This window comes from Podospora pseudocomata, chromosome 7 (assembly GCF_035222375.1).
Source record: "Podospora pseudocomata strain CBS 415.72m chromosome 7, whole genome shotgun sequence".
NCBI classification, from domain to species: domain Eukaryota; kingdom Fungi; phylum Ascomycota; class Sordariomycetes; order Sordariales; family Podosporaceae; genus Podospora; species Podospora pseudocomata.
Genome location: NC_085891.1, coordinates 1,011,265 through 1,035,157, shown reverse-complemented (window position 1 = coordinate 1,035,157; position 23,893 = coordinate 1,011,265). Strand labels below are relative to the sequence as shown.

At 53.7% G+C, this 23,893-nt stretch overlaps 7 protein-coding genes across 7 annotated transcripts; 4 read left to right on the top strand and 3 right to left on the bottom strand.

The window, feature by feature from the left end:
- Positions 1-9: 9 nt before the first annotated feature.
- Positions 10-1,376, bottom strand: QC762_702040 (uncharacterized protein; the record flags this gene model as incomplete). The annotated part of the gene is made up of 5 exons (XM_062893065.1): positions 1,145-1,376; positions 994-1,119; positions 815-911; positions 618-742; positions 10-564 (listed from the first exon to the last, which is right to left on the bottom strand). Exons 2-5 carry the CDS (start codon positions 997-999, stop codon positions 10-12), a joined length of 783 nt encoding a protein of 260 aa, XP_062739107.1. The 5' UTR covers positions 1,000-1,119; positions 1,145-1,376.
- Positions 1,377-2,113: 737 nt separating this feature from the next.
- On the top strand, positions 2,114-3,552 carry QC762_702050 (uncharacterized protein; the record flags this gene model as incomplete). The annotated part of the gene is made up of 2 exons (XM_062893066.1): positions 2,114-2,781; positions 2,881-3,552. Exons 1-2 carry the CDS (start codon positions 2,533-2,535, stop codon positions 3,550-3,552), a joined length of 921 nt encoding a protein of 306 aa, XP_062739106.1. The 5' UTR covers positions 2,114-2,532.
- A 6-nt stretch (positions 3,553-3,558) lies between these two features.
- On the bottom strand, positions 3,559-8,232 carry RSE1 (pre-mRNA-splicing factor rse1). Its single transcript, XM_062893067.1, has 4 exons — positions 7,819-8,232; positions 5,564-7,640; positions 4,103-5,387; positions 3,559-4,045 (listed from the first exon to the last, which is right to left on the bottom strand). Exons 1-4 carry the CDS (start codon positions 8,060-8,062, stop codon positions 4,019-4,021), a joined length of 3,633 nt encoding a protein of 1,210 aa, XP_062739105.1. The 5' UTR covers positions 8,063-8,232; the 3' UTR covers positions 3,559-4,018.
- A 200-nt stretch (positions 8,233-8,432) lies between these two features.
- MSS51 (translational activator for mitochondrial COX1) lies at positions 8,433-10,101 on the top strand (the record flags this gene model as incomplete). Its single annotated transcript, XM_062893068.1, has 3 exons — positions 8,433-9,295; positions 9,354-10,011; positions 10,071-10,101. The coding sequence occupies exons 1-3, from the start codon at positions 8,485-8,487 to the stop codon at positions 10,099-10,101; spliced, it is 1,500 nt and encodes a 499-aa protein (XP_062739104.1). The 5' UTR covers positions 8,433-8,484.
- An 868-nt stretch (positions 10,102-10,969) lies between these two features.
- On the top strand, positions 10,970-12,412 carry QC762_0106840 (uncharacterized protein; the record flags this gene model as incomplete). Its single annotated transcript, XM_062884269.1, has 2 exons — positions 10,970-11,531; positions 11,652-12,412. The coding sequence occupies 2 exons, from the start codon at positions 10,970-10,972 to the stop codon at positions 12,410-12,412; spliced, it is 1,323 nt and encodes a 440-aa protein (XP_062739103.1).
- A 1,028-nt stretch (positions 12,413-13,440) lies between these two features.
- On the top strand, positions 13,441-14,845 carry QC762_0106830 (uncharacterized protein; the record flags this gene model as incomplete). Its single annotated transcript, XM_062884268.1, has 2 exons — positions 13,441-13,464; positions 14,114-14,845. 2 exons carry the CDS (start codon positions 13,441-13,443, stop codon positions 14,843-14,845), a joined length of 756 nt encoding a protein of 251 aa, XP_062739102.1.
- Positions 14,846-15,175: 330 nt separating this feature from the next.
- On the bottom strand, positions 15,176-19,731 carry QC762_702090 (uncharacterized protein). The gene is made up of 3 exons (XM_062893069.1): positions 19,343-19,731; positions 17,457-19,256; positions 15,176-17,385 (listed from the first exon to the last, which is right to left on the bottom strand). Exons 2-3 carry the CDS (start codon positions 17,996-17,998, stop codon positions 16,230-16,232), a joined length of 1,698 nt encoding a protein of 565 aa, XP_062739101.1. The 5' UTR covers positions 17,999-19,256; positions 19,343-19,731; the 3' UTR covers positions 15,176-16,229.
- Between the last annotated feature and the right edge of the window lie 4,162 nt (positions 19,732-23,893).

Below are 23,893 nucleotides of genomic sequence, written 5' to 3'. Positions count from 1 at the left end.
ACCTCAACCTCAACCCTTCAGATGGCCATCCTCCTCCAACCACGGCGCCTGTCTCCACTCTGGAAGCACTCTGTTCTCATCGTTTGAGTCAATATACGAGCTGACAAGATCGTAGAAGATGCGGTACGACTCGGGGCTCAGGTGGAGACCGTCTGGCAAGAGGTGCTCTAGATAGCCACGCTGTCCCTCTGGATACCCGAGAGGTGGGCCGTTAGGGTTGAAGGACGGCGTCTTCTTGATGGCAGTGTCCATTATGGCCTTCCAGAGATCAATTAGGGTAACACCGGCGTTCTCGGCGGCCACTTGTCTGGCAGCCTCTGAATATGACGCGCTGATCTTGGCATGCCTTGTCGCCGAAGGGTGCCCGGAAGCGAGGTCAAGCTCGGTGATACGGATCTGGTCAAGGGGCGGTGGGGTGATGAGGAAAATCTTGGGCTTGTGGGCTGTGATGGTAGGATGTGTGATGATCCGCTTCAAGTTGATCTTGTACTTGTCGAGGGGAACATGCTGGTGGTTTGTGGGCAATGGGACGCAAGCATCATTGGCCCCAAGGAGGATGAACTGGCCGCTCATGATTAGTAGGCGCCATACACGGGTTTCATCCAAGCTCAACAAACCAGGCACTCAATCTTCGGCACGCCCGGACCAGGCGGGGAGAAGACCTGAGGTAAGACGGCCAGGGCATTTGATGTGTTGTAGCCTGAGAGCCCGCGGTTGATAACATCATATCGACGGTTGACTTCTGATACGGGGGAAAACGACAACCTTATTAGCCCTGAGAATCTCAGCTCAAGAACGAGATATTGCTACTAACTTGATTGCAGGGCAGCGTGGAAGGAGAAGCCGTCTACTAGGTCGATAGCTCCCTGAATGATAGAATCGCCAAAGAGGACGATTTGAGGATAGGAGGCCTGGCGGGGTCACGGTTGCATCCGTTATCAGCCCTACATTCCCATACAGAGTCGATATCGACTTGGAGAACTGAAGACTTACCGCCATGGCTTGTGACGTTCAGATTGGCACTCAGCTAAGGGAGCTTAGCTCTCGCTGACTAGCAACTGGTTTTCTCTTGAATATCTCTTGGCGGACCCTGGGGTTCGGGGAGAGCAACAGAGAGAGCAGAGAGCAGAGAGAGCAGAGAGAGCAGAGAGAGCAGAGAGAGCAGAGAGAGCAGAGAGAGCAGAGAGAGAGCAACGAGCTTCCCAGGAACGGGGACGAAAGCATCTCCCTCGTGCGAGCCGGGACCTCCTGTCCTCAAATACCCGAAGCTCCCAGGTTTCAAGTGCCAGCCACCAGGGACTAGGGGACTGAAGAAGCAGTTGCGACATCCATGGACACACGGAATCTAGAGCCGACCCACCGAGCTTTTCACTGACACCTTGCGGCTAGCCCCGCAGCCCCCTTCTTCTTCGCCCCCCATCCCTTCCCCTTAAGATCCCCCAGCTTGCAACATGGGACAAAAAGCCATAGATTTCCGGACACAGTAGGCCGTGTTGCCGTGATACAAAAACAACCACGCGCCTCCCCCCCTCCTCCCCCCCGCGCAAGCCGCCGTAAGCCATTTGAGGGGAACAACAGATCCCAAAGAGACGGAAGCCCTGGTCAGGCCCAGCAAGCCAGCAGGCCAGCCTCCCCCAAGGGCAGGGCCCAACCGGATGGCTGAATGGCCCGTTCAGGAATAGGTACATGATGTCCCCATCTCACCGCATCACCGCTGGCGTCTCGGCGCTGTCCACACCGGGCCCATGGAAGGAGAACACAAAACTACTGCACAGTAAAAATGCCGATTGGCAACCCAGTCACATGGAAGAGCTCTAACCCTGGACGGGCCGCCGCGCGCAGCGGCCAATGATCGTCGTCTCGTCCAGTCATCGAATACAGCGATGTTTTTTGTTTTTTTTGACGACTCAGATTCGACCGAACCCCGCAAAGCGGTGTCGACTTGTCATCAACAAACTTACTGTGTAGGGCTTTGACAGAGGATACTTGCTAGGATTTTCTCGGATCTGGTGATCCCAATGCCCCCTCCCCATGCGGGATGTCCCAATGATATTGGGATTATGGGGACGTCTCACTGGAAAGGGTGAAAGAAAACGTTCGGAGATATTCCGCTTTTTTTCTCTTCTTGTCTTTTTTTCAGATTCGAGGTTCGAGATGTCCGCGGGGTAAAGTGGGGTAGGTTGCTGGGTGCCTGGGGTCTTGTGCAGGCATGTCTCAGCTTATCGATAACAGCTGTCCCTCGAGGTACCTACCCTTGCCCCCCACGGCCATTCAAAGACGTCAACCGCCACCAATACCACCCGAACCTTCTGTGCCTCTCTGATAGATGCGAGTTATGTCCTGAATTCCATCACTTATTCCGTAACCTTTTCATATCCCCCCCCCCTTCCCGTAACGTAACCTAGCCTTCTCTCAGTATCCCACGAATCCGAAGGTTCCAGATCTGGCAACCCGCGAATATTAGACACAGCCTCCTTTGTTTTCCACGGTCGAAACCACCACCTGTACCAAACTTTTCTTTCTGCGCAAGAAATGACATTGATACGTCCAGGAGAAGGAAGACGGCAAGAGGAGGAGGCCTGCTGCACATGCGCAACCCTCTTATCCACCATCTCCTCCCGTCCGCCACCACCACAAGACGTATCATCCGAAAAGCAGCCCCTATCCGACAAAGACGAGGATGACCAACAACTCACAGGCGGAGATCGGAAACTACTACTCCTCCAGCAGCATCACCGATTAGCCTGTTGCGCCCGCGTAATTTGCGCTGACTGCATATCTGTGCGCTACTTCTTTTTCTTCCGCTTCATTCTTGGCATTGGACTCTCTATGTGACAGAAAAGAAAGACTAACCGATAAACCCCCTTTTGTGTGCAACAGAAAAACCCCCGCTTCCTAACCTACTGCCCTTACTGCCAAAGCTCAGGGAGATCTTTGTCGTCATCTTCTTCACCGAACAACATCACCCGCTCTCTCACACCTGTTCTCAGTGACGACACTCATCCACCCCCTTATTCCTCCCTCCATCTTCCCCCAGCTTACACACCCCTTTCATCATCATCATCACCACCAGTACCCAAATTGAAACAACCCCCTCCTCAGGAAGAAGAAGAAGAAGACATCCTCCACTTCCTCACCCCCCACGACAGCATCCCTTCCCTCTCCCTGTTATACAACCTTCCCCCCTCCCTCCTAAGATCCTACAACTCCCTCCCCACCGACTCACTCCTCCACGCCCGCCGCACCCTCCTCATACCAGCCTCCCACCTCCCCAAGGGGGCAATCTCCCATTCCCCCCGTCCCTACGAGGGAGAGGAGGAAGAGGCCCGGAAAGGGAAGATACGTCGTTGGATGGTCGCCACAAAGGAGCATGACTATGACATCGCGGTCACTTACCTCGAGGGGGCGGGGTATGACTTTCACGAGGCGGTGGGTAGATATAGCGATGATGTTAGATGGGAAAGGGAGAATCCGATGAGGAAGGGGGATGTGATGAAGCAGGGGAAGAGGAAGGTGGTGAGGGGGTTGGTGGGGGGCTTGTTGGGGGGGTAGTATCCCCTGGGGATGGGGTGGGGTGAGGGGGGTGTAAGATATGGAGTATGAGATAGGATAGATATATGACAGAGATATATTTATGGTGGGAATAGCATGGGACAGGGGTACGGTTACTTGGGAAGGGATATGTACACATAGTCGACGGTAGATTTTAGTGGCTTAAAGGCGTGCATGGTTGGTGGCTTGGATTGACATCTTTCGAAAAGAGCACACACTCATTTGCAAGTTTGAGGCATACTCACACAACTAAAAGGCCTTTGTAAACATGCTCAATTACACTACTACAAACGCCTAAAGCCTGCCCCTTGCTCAACTCCAGACTCTTTAACAAAAAAAGCAACTCGCTTTTGGTTTTTCTGACGCTGGTGCTGACAGACATTATGGCTACCTCGAAACAAGTCTCCGCATATAGGTACGTTCCCCCACCCCCCATATAGACATCTCTAATTCCCCAGTCAGTGTACTAGAATGCAGACCTTGTACGGATGTCCTATCACCAGTTAGCACAATCCTCAAATCGTCATCAGACTTCACAAAAGAAACTCACCGAAATCTTCCTCTCAATCTCCCTCACGCTCCTGTCCAGCTCCCCAGCAATCATCTGCTTCTTGTCATTCGCCAACAGCGCAAACCTCTCGCATAGATCCCCATCAATCACCCCCTTGACGGGCACATAATACCCCCGATAAATCAAATGATCCCTCCCGGCAAGCGGCGGATCCTCGGCCCTCATGTGACTCTCCAAGCTCTGGAAGAAATCCACATCTTCCCTGCTCACAAACGGGATCAGCACCCCCACCGTCCCCTGAATTCCGCTCCAGAGCAAAACATCCTGCCCGCCCACAACAAGATTCGTCTTGGTGATCGACGTAGGAAGATCCTGAGTGTAAAAGTGCGCCATGAGAGCGGTCCGATTGGGTGCGCCGTGGAGGTAGCTCTTTGCGTGGACGAGTTGGATTTCCGAGCCGGGCTCGTCCGACTCCTGGGAGGCGCGCTCGGGAGCCCGCAAGATCCAGACGTTGCCGAATTTGTCTCCGCCGGCGACAGATTCGTAGTCGACCATGGCTGTGCAGGTCGTCCATCGGTTGATGGTGTCATCCGCCCACGCAAGGAGCTTGTTGCCTTCGGGTTTGTAGACGGCGTAGGTAATCCCCTGCTGGACATCACCGACGACGATACGGTTACCTTGCGTCTGCAACGACACGATAAGCTGAGGGGCAATCTCGGCTTGGGCCTTGCGGAGAAGCTGCTTGAGACCAAGATCATAGATTCTCAACGTCTTGCCAATGCCGGCGAGGAGACGGCCTTGGAAGGGGATGAGCGCCATGGGGGGTTCTTCAATCTTGGTCTTGTGGATGAATTCCAAGTCACGGCCATCGTCGTGGAAGCGGTAGACATGGATGTAGCCTTCGCTGAATTGGCGAGGGCTGAGAATCATGTCCTTGCCGGTACCAACGATAAGGAAGCTCTCGCCGTCTTGGCTGGCAAACGACACAACGGCAGCACTGACGGCGGCTTCGTTGTTGTCGAGGTCGACACGGTTGAGAACGCTTGGCTCATCGCTGACAGGGTCGACAATGCTGATACACGATGCCCACCTGTTCCTGGCCTTGGGATAGCCAAACTCCTCTGGAGGCAGAATGGCTGCGTCACCATTAGTATTAGACTGAGCCAGCAGCTGCGCCCGGAGCTCTGGTGGGAGAGTATTGTTGTCGGCTTCGATGGTGTAGAAGTAGGGCTGCTCGGGATGTTTGACCAGGCGCTTTGGTGTATAGGTCAGAGGAATGGACTTTTGGATCATGTTGTCCCCGAGCTTCTCGATGGTGAAGATTCTAACTCTCCAGTTAGCAAGAAAACTACCAACAAAGTATCGAAACAAGATATAAAACAGCTTCTTCAGAAGGAACAATTGATACGACTGGTGTCGTAATCAACCCTCATAGCAATTGCATAGGAATCCCTTTTATCATCATACAGCAGCGGAAGTAGAGAGAGATTAAAAACGTACCTGAGGAAATTGGCGTGGATACCCACCATGCCTTCCAGACACTGCTCGCTGCTAAAGTTCCATCCATACTCAAGATCGACATAGCTCAGCGGTGTCATTACGAAACCCTTGGTAATAGGGTCCGTGTAGCCCAACCATGGGCGGGAGTTCAGGGCGAGCACACATGGCCGCCCCTGCACAGAAACCTGGAAGAGCTTGGTGGGCTTGGGGCCCAAGAATTTTTGACGGGTGTCCGTAAGCTCACCAGTGACCTCGTCCAACACAGTTCGGAGGTAGACACCAGAGTGTAAGCCGATATGCAGATATAGGGTGGTGCCACCGAACGAGTCTTCCATAGACATGATGGAAAGCGATGCCGGCGCCGCTGTAAGAGCCTGGATCGACTTCATTTCGAGGGTGGATTCGGGGTCGAGGCTGAGAATGCGCACAGTGCAGTCGTCACACCCAACAGCCAAGAACGAACTCCGCCGTAAGCCTTCCGGTACCCTTCCCAAACTCAAAGACGTGACGGTACCAGACATTTCCTTCTTCTCGTCATACTCGGCGAGAGATCCATCTGCATCCATCTCAAAGTACACAATCTCGCCCGAGCTCAGAGCAATGACGACTTGATTCTCATTGGTAGCGGCAGCCACAATCGACCGATGCTGAGGCGCTGGCCATTCATTAACACGACCTTGGACAATATGTCTAATGCCCTTGGGGTGAACCTGAATGAGACCTTCCTCGCCCAGCTGTTGGACAGCCAATGTTGGCACAGTGGTGAGAAATCCGCTGTCACTAACTTCCTCGACGGTTTCGCCAATGCTCAGTACCAATGTCGCGTTGGTGAACGAAAGAACAATGTAAGCATCGTATTCGTCGTACTTTGTGAGCTTGGTCGTCCAGACTGCAGCAGGTGTGCCAGGGAGTTCCGAGGCAACAATTTCTGATACCTCCAGCCCATGCTTAAGCATCCGGAAAGAGCTTCTCGCACCGTTACCACACACCGAGTAGATTTGCGGCGCGTCCTCTCCTGTCAAGTTTGCCACTTTGCAATCTATTTGAGGGTTCATCGAGTCGATGCTCTCGACTAGAGTCAGATTTTCGAGTGGCCGAGGCTGGAAGTATACTGGATTGTACGCGGCACGAGAGTCCGTTGGGAACTCCTCGCTCGAGAACTCGAGTTCCTCGTCATCATCGCCGAGCTTTTCGAATTGGTACAGAGAATGGTTGCCAAACTCGCTTGCCACAAAGAGGAAACCGCTCTTGAGAATGCACAAGCTTGTGGCTATTGGAATCGTATCAAAGTATTTGATCTTGAGCCGTTTCACCTCTCCGGTAGGGTTCCCATTGTCGTCCTCGACCATATCCAGCGTGACCTTGAAGAGATCCCCATCTTCTGTCTGCAGCAAAAAGAAAAAGGCACCTGCGCTGCCCTTGAGCTTGTGCATGACGCCCGAGACAATGGTTCGCTTTCTCTGGGGATCCTCGGTAGGACCCCGCCGTCGTGGAATTGGTACGCGGAAAGCCTCCTGATTCGAGTGTCGATAAGTAATATTTTCCTCGCCGCAGACCAGAACACCACTAGGACCATCGCTGCCGCCGGGAACCTGGAAAAGTAACGAAGAGGTTGGGTCCACCGCGTCAGACCACTTGCGAACCACATGGTTCAGACCGAGATCGAGTTCGTAGTATACAAGCTGTGCTTCTGGCTCCTGACCAGCCTGCCCAGTCGGGTCCTGGTCTGCTTCGGTGTAGTCGAGCTCCAGGGCTGCAAACACAGGGTTGGCGTATCCAACATCGAGGGCGACGAGCGAAAGCACCAAGACACCGGGCTTGTGTGCTTCCAATGGCGAGGAGATGGTGAGCTCTGCTTGGGCGTTGCGATTAAGGACGTAGACAAGCTTGTTCTTCTCGAGCGAGGCAATCAAACAGGCTCTTCCTTTGGGATCGGCGGCAAGATATTGGCCAGGTACAACACGTCGAACACCCGACTTTCCAAAGGTCTCTAGGTGGATGCGATTAAACCTGTTGGTCTTGGGCAGGTACTCGATGATAGCGATACGGCCCGAGTCTGTCGCGAGGATGATGTAGTCTAGGCTCATATGAATTTTTAGCAAAGGCTCGTCGCAAAGGCCCTCTGTGATGGATCCGAGGACGGCCGCTTCGAGTCAAGGCGGAGGATCATCATGCCGCCACAGCTGCGGAGCGGATACCGAATCACTAAGTGTCCAAGATACTGAGGTAGGGGGAAAGACAACAGTGCGACTTACCCTTGTGGCTGCCAGCAAGGCGAAAGGACGCAATGGCCCTAATAATTCCAAAGACATCCTGTGATAGAATAGTGTTGACCTTGCCCTGCCGTGGGTCTGGTTGGAGTAATGTGAGGCGAGAGCCAGAGGCGGTGATGATTTGTTGTTCTTTGGTTCCCGAGAACTGGCCCAGCAACGCTTGCGATATCGTGGTTGGCGGCTGGATCGTCAACGAGTACAGGAACATGTTAGAGGTGGTCGCCATGATTGCTCGGCGCGCAGAAAGCCGGCGCGGCTTCTTTGGGAGGAATCGACTTTGACAGACTCAGAATCAAAACTAGCGATGTTTGTGCTAGAGAAGTCGGTGTGAATATGAGGACGGACCAAATCCAGTGGCAGGCAAAAAAATATTGAGATGCAGGAAGCTGGTCAACCACGCCCCGCGCCTGCGCTTGACAGCACCGCGTTTCTCCAAGCCAAGAGTTGAGACCGTGCTTCGTCATTTCTCATACTGTGAGAGTCGCCGACGTATGGAGATTTTACACAGTGCAGCCTCTGCATGGTGTTGCTCCCATGTGGGGTCAGCTAATCTGCATTGATTGGTGAGTGCCAAGTTAACTGCCCGTCAGAGCTCTTGAACCTCCAAGAGCTCCAAAAAGTCAATCGTGAGACATCACCAAATTCCCAATGGCGCTTCCGGCAGATCTTGCGGCACGCTCAGCGCTGTCGAGAGTGTGTTCACACTGCTCAGTCTCTTTCAGGAGACAAGCCGGAGCCAGGTTACCCAATGGCCTTTTTCAGGCCTCACAACGACAGCAGCAACAACGCTCCGTCCATAGCAAATGCCCCCCTCCACGAGCTGCCGTCGATAGCAATGTCCCCAAGCCTGCTCCAACCTCCGTTACGAAGCGCTTCTCTTCTGGCTTTGCCTTTGGATCCAGTGCGCCCGCACCCACCAAGACCGAGAAGAAAAGAGTTCTGGAAGCCGATGACCTCTTCCACTCGTTCACCAACTCTCCCATTCCCGAGATCCGGAAAAGAGCGGCTTTCATGAGGCAGTATGCCCGCTGCAACCACCCCGACCACCAGCCCCATGGGAATCTGGCACCTGCCCATGTCGACTTCGAATGTCCTGACTGTGGTATTCCAGTGTCCTGCTCCAAGGAGCACTGGGCTGACGACTATGAGAAGCACCTGGAAATATGCGATACACTGAGGCAAATCAACGAGGACGACCACGATCTGCGGTCCGGCCGCTTTTTCCCCGAGTTCGAATATGCTGGGCCACAAATAGACGAAGCTCTAATCAACATGACCAACTGGGATACCTTTTTATATACCCGCTCCTTCCTCGCCATTGATGATGATAGGAGCATGAGACAGGCCACGAGGTTACTCACTTATCCCGTCACGATTGCCAGCGTGCTTCATGAGCTTAGTCCATACAATCTCAAATCTGGAGGAAGGCTGACTGCAGAGGGTCTGAAGAGCTTCAGCGGTAGGTGTCGCCCTTGGCATTGGGGATTTGATATATGAGTCATCTAACCTACTCCCAGCTCTTCGATACACTCTTCACCCACCTAAAAACGGCGGTGGCATGGACATCAAGGGCCTTCGGGTAGAGGCCCCACCTGTTCGTCTGTTCATTCTCGGTGCCCGGGCCGAGTCGTCTCTTCCTCGAGATGTTTGGGTGCAACTCGCACATGTGTTCCCGGGCTCCCGCATTCACCTGATCTTTATTGGCCCTGAGAGCATGACGAACCGAGACAACGAGTTCCCGCTGCCCCCTCGGACTGCCACCAACCCCTTCGGTGCCATCGTCGAGGACCGAGTCTGGCCTACCATGAAGATCAGCACCATCGTGGACTACTACCACACCCTCCACAAGACCGGTCACTTCTACCCTTACGACCCCTACTTTGACTGCTTCGTCATGTTTCACCCCGGTCTGGGTCACCCAGCAAGCTCCCATGAGTGGGTAGAGACGCTTCCCATGCTTCTGGAAACCAAGGCCCCCATCATTGTCACTGGCTACACGCAGGAGGATATGGAGCGCGATGTTGCGTGGGTCAACAAGACAGCTCATGGTGAATTCGACATGCTTTTGGAGCCTGGTGAGAACCGGTTCCGCAGTCTTCGGTGGGATTTGAACGATCTTGATCCCCAGGACGTCAGTGCCGGCAACTGGGGCGTCTGGGCATTCAGAGGCAAGAGGTAAGCTATTCTTGGATCTACTGATTATGACTTCCCTTTGCTAACATGTCCCGCTTCAGATATGAAACCACCCGCAAAGATTCCGAATAAGATGTTTCCAACAGTCGCGACAATGATTTGAACTCTATGTGTTGTATAGTAACTCTTGTTGGACCGAGTCTGACAAAGCTGTATGTATATAAAGCTGTAACAAAAAAATGACTGCTCCAGTTCTCGGCTGTTGGTCGTGAGCGCATTTGCTGCGCACAAGCGGAACGTTATGGATGCATGGCAAGGCTGCAGCGTATTCATACACCATGACCGGAAGGCGGTCGCATCCAGTACATGTATGTACATGCGGTAGAGCGGTAAGAAGGCTGCAGGATGCAGCAGGGGTATCTTGAGCCTCAACTCTTGTCAAACGGTTGCCAACGACATATGAATGTTTACATTCCAGCACCGGGCAACGAGTGGGAATAGGGGTCACAAAGGGGCTTTCGCTTTGATATCCCTGCATCCCCACAGGATCCACCTGACAGCTCTTGAGACCAGGGATGCCGTTGAAACGAGAGTCACATGCTGTCGATGCCTTCTGTCTCGGGTTCACGATGAGTCCTGTGAAAGGTGTCGTTGGCACCACACCCGTCGGCACTCTTGAATGTCTGAAGTTTTTCTCATATCTATTTCTTGTGGTGCTGTATTCTGCTAAGATACCCTGTATTTACAGTGCTGCTACAGCACTGTGCAGTGATGGAGTGACGCACTGCATCTGATGTGGGGTTTCACCGCTTGCCGTTTCGGGCCAGTGACATAAGGCGACCTGAGCTCCGATAAGCGATTGATCTGCCCACCGCCCTCCACAGCTTCAAGTCAACGACACCCACGCACCATCACCAGTCCGACTTGGAACTTGAACAAGAGCTCTGCTGGCCACCAGTCACCGAGTCGGCGAGATGCCTGTAAGCAACCATACTTCGACATGACGACCGCAGCTGCCCAGGCTCCCAGCCGCGTCCAAACACCCAACCCACCACCACCGGGGCCGGTAACGCCTCGACCCAAGCCATCGCGCACGTCGAGTCTACAGTCAGAGTCGGGGCCAACCTCCAAAACAGCTTCAGCTGATGCGTCTCAGACGCCTGCCCAGTCAGGAGGAGCGGCAGCTCGACGAAGCGCCCGCCCGGCATTTCCCACCACCGACCCCCTCTCAGACAAAGCCACCGCTCTCCTGATCCGCCGCATCCTCTGCCCTCAGCATATCGAAAAGGCCAAGAGTGCGCCAGCACCGATTGAGGAGCTCTTACCGCCGCTGACCAGTCGCAACGATGTGGATCTGCAGCTCTACGCCCTCATCGCCATCATCCTGAGGGAGTACATCCAGAACTGGTACAACAAGATTACGCCCGATGAGACATTCGTTGCCGAGATTGTTCAAATCATCGCACACATCACAAGAGCCCTCGAGCAGCGGCTGCGGAAAGTGGACCTGGAGAGCCTTTTATTCGACGAGATTCCAGATCTGCTCGATAAGCACATCACTGGTTGGTCTTTTTGTTCCCCGAGTCTGGAGCGAGCTGTCGGAGGCTGGAACATGAAAGAAGAACGAGCCACAGGCGATCTCGTGTCCAATTTTGGGTAGTGCTAACGTTTGAGACATCTAGCCTACCGCATAGCCCATGATCCCATCACGCAGGCCCCCATCAGGACAAATGCTCGCGAGATCTACCACTCGCTATGTCCACTCCCCGCGCTGACACCCGTCCCCCGCCCAGAGGACCCTGAAAGCGTTGCCCAACAGGCCGAGAATGAAGTAGCGTATCGTCAACTGCTAGTTCACGCCGTCCTGGCCATCCTGCTCCCCACCGAAGACCTCGAGAATGGGTGCCTGACAGCTCTGGTTGGCCAAATATTTTCAGAGCTAATCATCGGGAACTCGGTCGCCAACAAACTATCGGAGCCGTGGATGATATTGGAGATGATCATTATTGCGACACGAACGTTGGGCAAGAGAAAAGCAATCGAGGACGAGAATCCTTCGGGGCGGCCGGGCAAGGGCTCCTCGGCTGGTCGCCGCGGCCTCTCTTCGGTGCAGGGCTTGTTTTGGATGGTGGTGCACTGGTGCTTCCTCGCGACCTCATTCATCAGATTGGCCTTCACGGTCCTCATGACGACCCGTTCTCTGCCGCCTCGAAGCTCTCACAGCACGGCCCAGCGCAAGAATGTGGTTCAACACGAGGTCGGACTGGATTCTGGACCACTCAAAATGCCCGTGTTGGCCTTCAGATGCTGGTCGGCAATATCGAATCTGATCGAGATGGATGTGCGGATGCCATGGCTCTGCGGCGCATTATCGATGGTGCAGTGGGTTACCATGACGGGACCAGGACGAATCGCGGCCGTAGATGGCAAGCTTGACAGGTAGGTGGCTTCATGTTTACTTAGCATTTCTGATATATCCCCACCCCCTTTTTGCTGCTTCGCCGTCGCACTGCATGAGCAGAAAGTCACTGGACTTGAAGAAGTGCCGAGTCCGGCACGAATCATGATGCTTCCTGGCGAGTTGCAAGTGCAACATGTTTAGGTCTCGAGGGGTCTTGAGGAGTGTCACTTGGGCCGTTGCCTGTGATGTCGTCGGATGTCACTGGACGCATTGTGCAGCTGTGCTCCGGCCAATGCCCAGCTGGAGCAAGGCTTCGGGGTAAAAGCTGGTGCTGCAGTGGAACGCACGCTTCCCACATGTCCTGCGGCCGAATCGGCGACCCGCATACGGCGCAGTTCTGTCGTTCTTGTTCCTCTTGGGGCCTGCATCTGGTGCCCCCAACCCATTGGACCAATCGCGGCGCCGCACCGCCTTGGCTGCGTCCGATTGCTCGAGAAGGCTTTTGTCAGGTTTTTGACCATCCATCAACGAGTCTCCTCTACGCGCCCGGGCTGGAGCAACGGGACAGGGATCGGGCCACCCTCTTCCAAGCCATCAATCATGTCGACTGGACACTTCTGTATCGCACCTCACTTCCACGCCGAGGACGCCGAGCACGCCGACTTGCTTCACTCACCGCTGGCTTCCTTTGCGCCTCGCACCGCCCCACAGCGTGCCGTCTCCGTCGACGTTGTTGCTTGACGACAGGCAGAGATCGTCGCGATGAGGCTTGACCCTTCTTGGATGGTGTCTCGGCTGTCAAACCGAATGACAGATCATATATCCCCTCTTAGGTTGTCTTACAACCCGAGCTAGGGCAAACATGAAGGGGGCGCGTGTGCAAAGGAACCCTGGAAGAGCATCGAGTCACCTTGTTACGCCTGTCGAGATGTGATCTTGCCTGGACGGCATGACGTGAGCCAGGAAAAAGGAAGCCAAAGACAGCTTAGCCATGGGGTGCTCCAAGCGCAATCATCAATGGTCCCCCCTCTCCTCTCCTCCGACCCAAGTCCGATGGTCCATTGGCACCCATGCTCAGGACCCCCGTCAGCGAAGTATGTCTCCCCACCTTGTGCCTTACCCCGGTCGTTTCTCCCCGCACATTCAGCATGAAGCTTTGGCCGCCTTTGGTCTCCCAACTGCAGCAGCCTGCTGGGCCGCATCAACCGGGGTTGAGATGGTGGTGGTGGTGGTGGTGGTGGTTTTGGGCTGGCTGGCTGGGTTCACTGCTGAGTATCGAGACTGCCGCGGTTTCCCTAGTCGAAAATCCCTTTGGCTTCTCTCTGGACGTTTTACCGGGTTACGTTGGGGTCGTTTTGTGATCATCTGAACTTTTGACACACAGACACACACCACACAGAGTTGTGTGTGTGTTCCGGCCTGACCTTTTTCTCTCCGAGTTGGTGCTTGAATGTCACCTTCCACAGCACTGGCTGATCAAGTTTGGGGGGGGGGGGACCAGTGTCCAGTCCCTGCTACACACCATGACCACCACCCATCCTACCACACCTTTTACCTTCATCCTTCTATCTGCTTCTTATTGTTCCCCCACGCAAAAGAAAATGGAAATGAAACACCACACGGGCGGGCTGTCTCACATTATGGGATCATATCATTTGACCCCCAATTTCTGATTTATTTCCTGTTGGGGTATATTTTTCTGACAGTCTGATTTACAGGTTGCTATCGCACGGTATACACCAGTACATACTCAACCAAGACACTGGACCATTGGCGCTCCCCCCACTTTTGCGCAACGTGCGCGGGGCGCTCTTTCCTGGTAATGCGCCAGGGAAGGGGACGTTGGTTGCTCCAGAAGGGGAGGAGGGGTTGAGAGTGTTGAAGAGGAGGTGCGCTAGGGGGTTATGGGGGCTGTTGGGGGGTAATGTTGCCAAAATCTACTTTGGGCTTTCACCGTTCAGCGGCGGTGCTGCTGCTGCTGCTAAGAAAACTACACTGCAAAAGGAAAAGGGAGATGTGTCCTCTGAGGGGAGCTCACCTTCTTCGTCAGGGGAGGACGGCAGCGGGAAAAAGAAAGCAGCGAGGTTTGATGATGATCTTGTTAGTAGTAGTAGTAGTACGCAGGCTAGGGAAGGAACGGACCGCGGCCACGGCCACGGCCAACACCAACGACACCACCGCAAAAAGGCTAACAAGAATGATGCTAGCCGTCGGGGGCGCCGGAGGACAACAAAAAGTAAGGCTGCAACACCAACAACGGTGTCTGCTGATGAAGAAGAAGCGACAATGACACCAGAAGAAGAGGAGATTTTCTCTGAAATCGAGAGAGGGATCCTAGACGTCTTTTCTGACGCCTACTGCAACAAGCATTTGGTTTACGGCCTTGTTGAGCTGGTACTGGTGAGGTTGATGCCCGAGGTTGGGGAGAAGGGGGTGCTGGAGCTGTGGGCGGAAAGGGGGGTTGATTGTACTTAGGTTAGTGAATGTTTTGGTAGTAAAGTAGTTGAATGTATTCACGAATCATTCATTATCAATGATTACTAAAATTTCGAGCTGCAAAGAAAAATGGTATAATATATTCAGGTTTGACACAGGAGGTGGGGGGGGTTAGAACTAGCCCTTCCACTGGGCAAAAAAAGAGAAACACAGAGCTTCAGCTGTCAGACACAACATAACACACACAACCACCGCAAAGAAAATCCAGAATCAACATCCATAAAGAGCGTATAACAGTCAAACTGTCTCCATATTCCAGAGGACAGTGTGGCAGTGTGGTGTGTGAAAAATAAACCAAAAAGAAAAGGGTTGATTCTCGAAATTTCCTCTGAATGGGCGTGGTCCTATGCTGTCTCTTTTCCCTCTTTCTGCTTCCCCTCTCAACATGCTTCCTGATTGTGTGATTCTGTCTGTTTCTCTCCTCCCAATATTGTGCATTCCATTCCCTAATGAAATCACCCAAGGGTAAAAAATAAAATAAAATGAAATCCATCCAGTATGTCAAGAATCACCCCAATCATGAGCCCATCTCAACCGTCCAATATCCTCCTCCAGCCCGCCCTTTCCTCCCCGATTATGAAGCAAAAACAAAAACAAAAACAAAAACAATAAACACACTTTCATTTCCATCCACTCATTCCATCGCCAACCCCCAGTAGGCCCTTGCGGACCATGTCCATCAACCTTTTGTATTCTTTTCGAAAACTTTCGGTGCTTGAAAATATGCGACTGTTCGTCCATTTGTTCGTTCGATGCGTGTTCGGTCGGTCGACCGCTCCCCCTCTCCCTCTGCCCGTGTGTGTGTGTGTGTGTGTGTGTGTGTGTGTGTGTGTGTGTGTGTGTAAAAAAAATTCAAAAACAAATCCGAAGAGAAACCATGCTGATAGTAATTGTACAGAGTCAAATGAAATAGGGGTAGTCGGAAGCCAATCAACTAGAACAAAACCGAACGAGAAAAGACCAGATGGAAATGACAACAAGAAAAAGATGCGAGAGTCGGTTTTGGTGACCCTCGCTTTTCGCGTGAGCGTATAGTCTTCCGGTGACGGTGACAGTATAGTGGTATTCAGCAACGCCAAAAAGGGGTATATAAAGTGTCGATGTATCGAAGAAAAAGGTGGGTATGTGGTATGTGAGTGTGTGGTTTTCCGAAGTGTTGTTCGTTTGTGCTTTTCGCCACCCTTTCCAAAAATTCCGTCAGGAGGAAAGCATCCTCCTGTGATATCCCAACTCCTATCCCCTGGTGACTTCAAAAGCAATGTTGCCTGCCGACTCCACTTCCTCCTCCGCCAGACACCTTAAATAGCACCAACAAAACACCATGGAATGCTGAAAGAAATGAAGAAGAGCGAATGGGTATGTATCAGGCGGTAGTTGTCGGTTCCAGTTTGATAGAGGTCGTGTTCGTCATCTCACTGTCGCCCTCGGGGATGCGCGAGAGTCCTCCCATGCCATGGGCCTTTGCTAGCTGCATTTGGTGGATACGTAGCTTTTCGGTAAGCTTGAGCAGAGTCATGTACTCGGAATGGTCAGCAAATCCACCAGAGTTGGTGATAAAAGACAGAAGAGTATCCGCCGCTCTTCTTGCATCCTCTTGAGTGGGTGAGCTGGGAGACGAGGGATTCGCCGTAACTGGAGTCGTTGAAGATCTCCCACCAAGACTCTGGTTGCTGGTGCTGTGACGGAGCTGAGGTGAAATCGCCTGATCGATACTGAAATGCCCACCCGACGGGTTGGCGGATGGCGGCTCCAGTGCCGAAGATGGTGCGGTAGATGAGACATGATACTTTGGCGTCAGGGGCTCCGTGTTCTGAGACTGGTTCATGTATTCCAGGTCCAGCGTCGGAAATGTCTGGCTTCGCGGGCGTTGGAAACCTCCCCCTGGTGCTCCGGGAGGCGGAAATCCGCCAGTATTGGGATCCGGCGAGAAACCAAACGAAGCTGCAGGACTGAGAGCGCTCCCAGAAAAGGAAGAGTTGGCATGGTCGGTGTAAGCACTGTTTAGCGATGCATTGCTCTGCGTATTTGTGTGCTTGTAGGCATTGTCGGTCGTAAAGTCCATGAAACTGTTCATGCTTTCCTTTTCTTCGTCGCTCTTGTTTGCGGACAAGGGTGATGGTGACAGGTGGCCGGCTGGAGACGCTGGGGAAATGGCGCTTGATGGCTGGGAAGCACTCAACGCTGGCGAGTTGCGTCTACTGTCCAAAATGTTGGTTTCTGACGCCCGGCGCATCAGTCTCCCGGGGCCCATGCCATGCTTGAGCATGAACTTTTCCAGCCAAGCCGAGCTGTTGTGCTCCATAAAGGAATCACCACCGCCGACCATAGAAAACGACTGGGCCTTCTCCTTGACCTCTTCGGTAGTCAGAGTTTTGCCTTCCTTTCGAGCATTACGAAGGAAGGCCGTCAGCGCCTTTTCAATGTCTGCTCCCTTTCCTTTGCCACGCTTGATAGGTGAACTGCTCCGATCCTCCGAGTTCAGGTATTTGTCCTTATGTCTCAGGACCTTGGAGACGGTACTGTGAGCAGTGTTAGAGGAAAACGTGCACGGGAACATCGCATCACAACGAGGGGGTCCATCAATTCCTACCTCCTCTCCACGCCAAAGCGCTGGCCGATGTCAGTCTGCTTCGCGTTGGGGTGGTCCTTGGCATACTGGCACATGGCGCGGCGGTCATCGTCCGTCAAGGTCTTTCTCGGTTGGGAGGTGGTGGTCTGAATCGCTGGAAGCTTCGTCGTCTTGAGTGGTGTAGTGATGGGAGGTATGGCGATCGGAGGGGCCGAGTGAGGGCTGTAGTTGTTTGGGTTTGTCAACATACTCGGCCAGGTAGGCGTCGGTTGATGATGAGGCATCATGAGCATTGGTAGCTGTGTGTGAGAGGCATGCTGTTGGTGCATGGAATGAGGAGGCGGTGGTGGTGGCATCCTGTTCAAATTTTCCGATGGTAGCCCGTGAGTGATGGGCGGGATAGACGAGTAGCCATAGTTCCCTCCATAGTCGGGCATGGTGGTTTGATGATGGTGGTGATACGAATTCATGTCGACCCAACTGTCGTTGCCATATGTGTTGTTATCGTGTGCTAAGTGACTTTCCTGGTCCATGCCCGTCGAGGCGATGATCTGGTTGTGCATTCTGACAGAACAGGCTTCGTCCAACAGAGACGAAACCAGACGGGGGCGCAGGTCAAGTCAAGGCAAGCAGAAAGCACTGGATCAGTGGGAGCGAATCACTCAGTTGATGGCAACGGGTTGGTGACTAGCTGGTGTGGGGATCAGTCCGCCCAGGAAAGGATGCGCAAGACAGACACTCTCAGGAGAAGTACATGCATGATACGGGGGGCCGAGGACAGCAATTGGTTCCTGAGGGGCGTGCAGCGGCCTGGCCTGGGGAAGGTCGCAAGAGGCCTGGTGTGGAGGCCGGAAGTGCAGTGGTGTTGCACTTTCACGAAGTCTTAGTTAGGTAGCTCCTGCAGAGGCGTTGGGAGGGTGGTCGTTCGGCAGGTCTTTTGGTCAAGCAGAGCGCGGGTCGAGGTGGATGCAGACCCGGGACTTGGACGGGGACAGCACGGGGTGGAGTGCAGGGCGAAAAGGGGGCGGAAAGAAGCTTGTATGGTGAGTTAGTTAACTCGTAGCCGCCGTTGACGATGTTTTTCCCTCTTCTCTCTCTCTCTCTCTCTCTATCCGCAGACCTCGGCGTACAGAGCAGTCGTCGGACAGAACTGCTGGCGGGATATGAACGGGTGGTGTGCCCTACCGGTCCGACAGAGGTCCCCAAAGCGTGCAGAGGTCAGGCCGAGCCGGTGTCGAGGACATACGGGTAGAACAAGCGGAAGAAGGGTGACTGGCGTGCAGCAGCAAACAAGAGAGATCTACCAGTCGCAAGTCGACAGTCGGCTGCAGAGCTGGCGCCGCAAATGCAGTTCAACCTGTGGGACTGGGACAAGATAAGTTCAGGACGCGCAAAAGACAAGGCAAGCGGCCGAGGGGACCACGCTTGGGCGGCATATGTAGGTACTTGTACTATGTACGCGAAGGAACCATCTCTTGTATCTCCCGGCAGGGGTCCAGGGCGAGCTTGGTTCGGATTGGGGGAGCACGGGAGGGGGGTCGACGGGGGAGAACGGCGCTCGCTGGAGCAGCCGGGGTGGTCCGTCGTGAGTGTCATTCAGCAAAGAGACATCTGGTGTTAATCATTGCTCTACTAGTTAGTGTAGCAACTTTAGCTAGCGGATAGTGAGCGGCTCGCGAGGGAGATGCCGACGAATTCCAAGTCGTTGATGAGCCATGGAGCTGCCGAGACCAAGCCCGAGTGAGCACAGTGGGAGGAGAAGGAGGGATCATGCCCACTGTTAGCGTCGTCAGATGGGACCAGAGAGCGAAAAGGACCTCACTGATGAGCAAGGCAAGGTTAGTGAGAGGATGAGAGGTACCTTGCCAGGCCAGGCCGGGTTGTTGAGGAAAATGCACGGTACGTACCGCGCACCATGGGAAGACATGGGGACATGGGCCCTTGTCCCCGTGGACCAGGGGGCCAGGGGGGGCAGCGAGGTGAGCGAGAAAAAGAGAGAGAGGCCGCGGGCAACTGATGAGGGAAAAAGATGGAGGGAAAAAAGCAACAGCCGTGGACATAGGAAAAACAAGGAGAGAGGAAGAAGAGGCTTGGCTGGCGCCGTTAGCACGCTCAGGCTGTCTCTGGCGAAACGCGGAGGCTGCTGTTGAAGTCCTGCTTGTTTCTTTTCGCCGATGATGAATTTACCTGGTAGTTGCAAGGCAGTTTGCTGGAAAAGCCATGTGTTGAGTTGTTCCTGCCTGCTGGGTCAGGGCAGGTCAGTTCCGCCTTCCTGGTGGAGGTATATCAGGGCCTGTCCGGCCTGGAAAGAACGAAACTTGTCAATGACCGTGGCAGGTGCCCGCATGGCTGGCGAGGATGGCAATTGCAATGCTGCCTTCCTTCCTCGCCCATTCAATATTTCCCTATCCAATATTCAATCCAGGGTATCCGATGCACAGACCCCATTGAAATGCCGGAATGCATTTCAGGCATTGCACAACCTCACCTGCTGCTTGAGCTTCCAGGTTGACAGTCAGCCAGGTAACACTCCAACCTCGGCCAGCTGCAGACGGAGGCGTTTCCAGGTTCCTGCACCTCTCTCGATCCATCTCGTTATTCGTTATTCGCTGTTATCTCGTTTCGACAGACCATGGGCAGTTGGTCAACAAATAGTACCGAGCCAAGTGCGAATCATCAGCTGCCTTCCCGTGTCTGCAACGAGACATCATCTCGAGAGAGCTTCAGAGCTTCAAGGGGACGGGGCAAGGGTCCCGCCTCCACAAGGTGCGGTCGCTTAACTGGCCCGCTGTGCCCGCTGTGCCTGTCAGGCCCTGTCAGAATGGAACCGGCTTAGTGCACCTGCTGCTCTCGCCAGCATCCATCAAGGTACCACAGGAGAGGTCTCACAGAGTCGAACAGACAGTCTCACAGGGCCCTTCTGGCAGCACCACAGCAGCTTGCCAAATGCGATCGACCGCCAGAAAGAGACGTTCCATGCTCGATACTCGATCATTCTAGTGGGTGTCGGCCCGCAAACCGCACCACCGCGAGACACAGCTCAGAGACATCGTGCCGCTGGTCTGCTGGTCTGCCCAAGGACGACAATGCGATTGTCATTTGTCAATTCTTCCTAGCGCAGCCATCATCTGGGATCGGCTCGATCATGGCTTGAGAGCTGCTCGCTGCCTCATCTGGGATTGAGATGGACACGACTCTCCCCACTCGTCGCCAGGACCCCCAGCCAGCGCGCCGTGACACAGCACTACAGGTGTCAGGGGGTGCTTCCGGAAGCAAAGACGTCGACCTTCCGATGTTTCTGCTGGGGAGCTCACGCTTCATCGACGCTCCATATCGATGGGGCTCATGAAATTGTCCACAAGTCTTGAGAGAAGATGTGCGCTCTTTTTTTTTTCCGTCAGAGCGCGAGACATTCACGATAGAGCTCGTGGCCCATGAAAGGAACACCGGGCAGTATCCTCCGGTCTGGTGTGTGTGTGAAGCACCACCACACTCCAAGAAAATGCAACATAGGGTCAGCTAGACAATAGCAGCATAACGCCTTCGACGCCTCAAGTTCTCTCATCCGATAATCAAAGAATCTCGGGATCGGCTACATTGCCAAAAGCAAATAGAGGGGGCCAAACGAAAAGTAAAGCTCGGCTCCAGATACAGCCCTTGAATTGGCCTCGAATTGCCAATGTCACGCCAGATGAGATATCGAGCATCCGTACACTCTAAGAAACCCGAACGGCGACGAGCCGCGCCAAGCTCGACAAAGGACCTCAAAAGACACAAAAGCTTTCTTTTCCTGGTTGTGGTTGCGGTCGGAGACTGTGGAGTTGCAATCATCGTTATCTTCCAAGCGATCTGGGTTACAGTGCCCTCTTCACCAGCTCGCCGTTCCTCACAGACAAAAGGCACGGGGTCTGGGGCAACGTCGGCCACCTGCGGCCACCACTCGACCTCTCGGGACCTCTTTTGTCCAACGGCGATGAAGAGAGGCAGGTCAGGATTATCATTGGGTGTATTTTCCGGCTCGATGCGGGTTGCACGCCGCCGCCATTGGGCAGAAAATCATCCCCACGGTGAGGTCCAAGCGTGAGGCCGGCCTGGCTTCCCACTGGTCAACAAGTCGTCAATCCTCAACAGTCCCATTGACAGATGGCTGGCCAAGAAGACATGGGAGGGAAGCATTTTTTTCAAGTGGGAAACTGCTTTGGGCCTAGCGTGACTCTGGACCTCACAATCAAGCTGGGCAAGAAGAGGAAAACCATGTTGCCGTCTCAATGTGGCGGCGCGGACGGAGGAGGAGCGTGAGACACCATCAAGACCTCCGACGGTGATCATCCTGAGGAACAACACCTTCGTCTGTGCCAAGAGAAGCGCTCTCTGATCTTGGCGCAGGGGTTGCGGTTCGGCTCTGCTCACATGATGAGGTCGTCGACGTACATGAGCCGATGGGTAACAGATCTTTTATTTGCTGGGTGCCTCTCCCGGATGGCTTCTCGGGGACCAATTGACCGCAAAACTCTCACAAGACTCCATCGTCGGTTTCAAGTGAAGGACGACAGGTCAACCACTGGGCATTGACGGTGCCATGCTTGGCGATCAACGGCACTACGAGGCCCGCAAGCTGCCGCTCTGTGATCCACAGCTTAAGCCAAAAGAGAGATCTTGGTCCACTGTGGACGGACACCAAGTGGGCTCCTGTGGAGGGGTTGTGGTTTGTTTTGACGGAGAGCAAAATGAGGGGTGAAGATGGATCGCGGCATGTTCGGACCTGGAGAAGAGAGATCAAACAATGCACCTTGAACCCCCACCCACACGCTCAGCCCACTGAGAGCAATGAGCACATTCTCGCATCTGATCGTGGACGGTGGGCAAAAGATGCTCCCGTATTTGGCAGCCCCTGTTCCCTTTCGGGCCTCCTGAGAACACCACCCGAAGCAGCGTTTCCCAGCATGTGGGTTGCATTGTGCGAGGGGCAACACGATCATGGTATCAAGGCCGGCAAGAAGGAACGTCTGTGCAAACCACGTTGCCATGCTTTCTGACACGCTTGGGCCTAGGAACCGGCGATGCCTCAGTCCTGTCGAGGAAACACCAGCAGCAGAGACTCTAACAGCCCCGCAAAGCAACATGGAGCCGTGCCTTGTTATCTACCTTATTACCGCGGTGATACCCACGTGCTCACCCATCTACCGGATCCTCTCTCTGGTAGGAATGGTGTGTATACAATGAGCAAATGGACCAAGGGTGGTCGGCGGCAAGAGCAGTTTCGTGAGAGGGTCACCAAGGGGTTACCCATAGTGGGTTTTTGCGGATCCAGCGGCGTAGTCGTAACAACAGCTATCAAACACCACCAACCACCAAGAAATCTGGATGTGTCAGCACACACACACACACATAAGCAAGCAAGTGTCAAAACGGTCGTTCAAAACAAAAAAAAGGAAGAACCGGGGCTTCGGAAGAAGACGTCGGACCCTCCCACTCGCAGATCACCCGGCCCTGCTAACCAAGTTCTTTCATCATGCACGAAAGCTCGCTTTTCTTGTCAAGGTCCCGTGGTCTGTTGATGATGCTTGCTGAACCTTGAAGACACTAAAAACCCCAGGCTATTCCCGGACAAGGAACCTGTGGTCAGCCCTTCCTTCCTCGCTTGTTGGTTTTTTGGGAGGAGCCGTAAGGCGATGGGGAAAGTCCACGAGCAAGGAAAAAGCATCACCGTATTTTCGTCTGAACTTGTGAGGCCTTGGCCGCATGCTGTATACCGCCCTTTTCCTTACTACCTCGATGCAGGTCAGCCGAGAGACGGAAGTAGGAGGGTTCGTGCGTTTTTTGGCTTGTTGATGACGATGCGTGTGTACAGTATGGTTGCTACTCTGCTACCACGCTTTTTCGTACAGCTGCAGATGCGTATTTATAAGACGGGTATGCTAACAACAAGGGGGGAATGATAACACTGGAATTGATATTGGTAAACCAAGTTGCCACTTCTGCAACAAGTGTTCGGGATGCTATCTTTGGGCAAAGGGAGTGGGTTAGCGTCATGCATAGGAGGGGGGGTTTTATATGTATGTTTTCGTACACTGTACAGATGTTGCAATGAGGCGCTATATCGTTTGCTCCGAAGGCAGATCCAGGAATGGGTTTATCACGGGTATGATTTTGTTTCTTTTCTTTTTTTCTCTTCTGGCATTTTCGGTGCTGATGGTGGTGCGGCTGCTGCTGCCAAATTGATGCAAGGGGAGGGCGTGAGCAGGTGTGTTGATTTGTGTTGGTTTTGGGGGGAGGGAGCTAACCAAGTCTAGAACAGACCAACGGGTTATAACATGAGATGCTACACAAAATACCAGAGATGGAGGGGGGGAAGTTGGGGTTGGGGGGTGGTTAGCTGGATTAGGTGATCCGAACCCGAGGATTACTTTTGTAGACGAGAGGGCTTGAAACAGACGAGATGAGGGTGGTGGTTCAAT

Bases quoted from the DNA above. Each gene is read 5' to 3' on its own strand.
- RSE1 (XM_062893067.1), bottom strand. From the start codon at position 8,062: ATGGCGACCACCTCTAACATGTTCCTGTACTCGTTGACGATCCAGCCG. The intron at 7,641-7,818 runs GTAAGTCGCACT...ATATGAGCCTAG, and splicing joins CCTTGCTGGCAGCCACAAGG to ACTACATCATCCTCGCGACA. The intron at 5,388-5,563 runs GTACGTTTTTAA...CTGGAGAGTTAG, and splicing joins ATCCACGCCAATTTCCTCAG to AATCTTCACCATCGAGAAGC.
- QC762_702090 (XM_062893069.1), bottom strand. From the start codon at position 17,998: ATGCACAACCAGATCATCGCCTCGACGGGCATGGACCAGGAAAGTCAC. The intron at 17,386-17,456 runs GTAGGAATTGAT...CACTGCTCACAG, and splicing joins CGCTTTGGCGTGGAGAGGAG to TACCGTCTCCAAGGTCCTGA.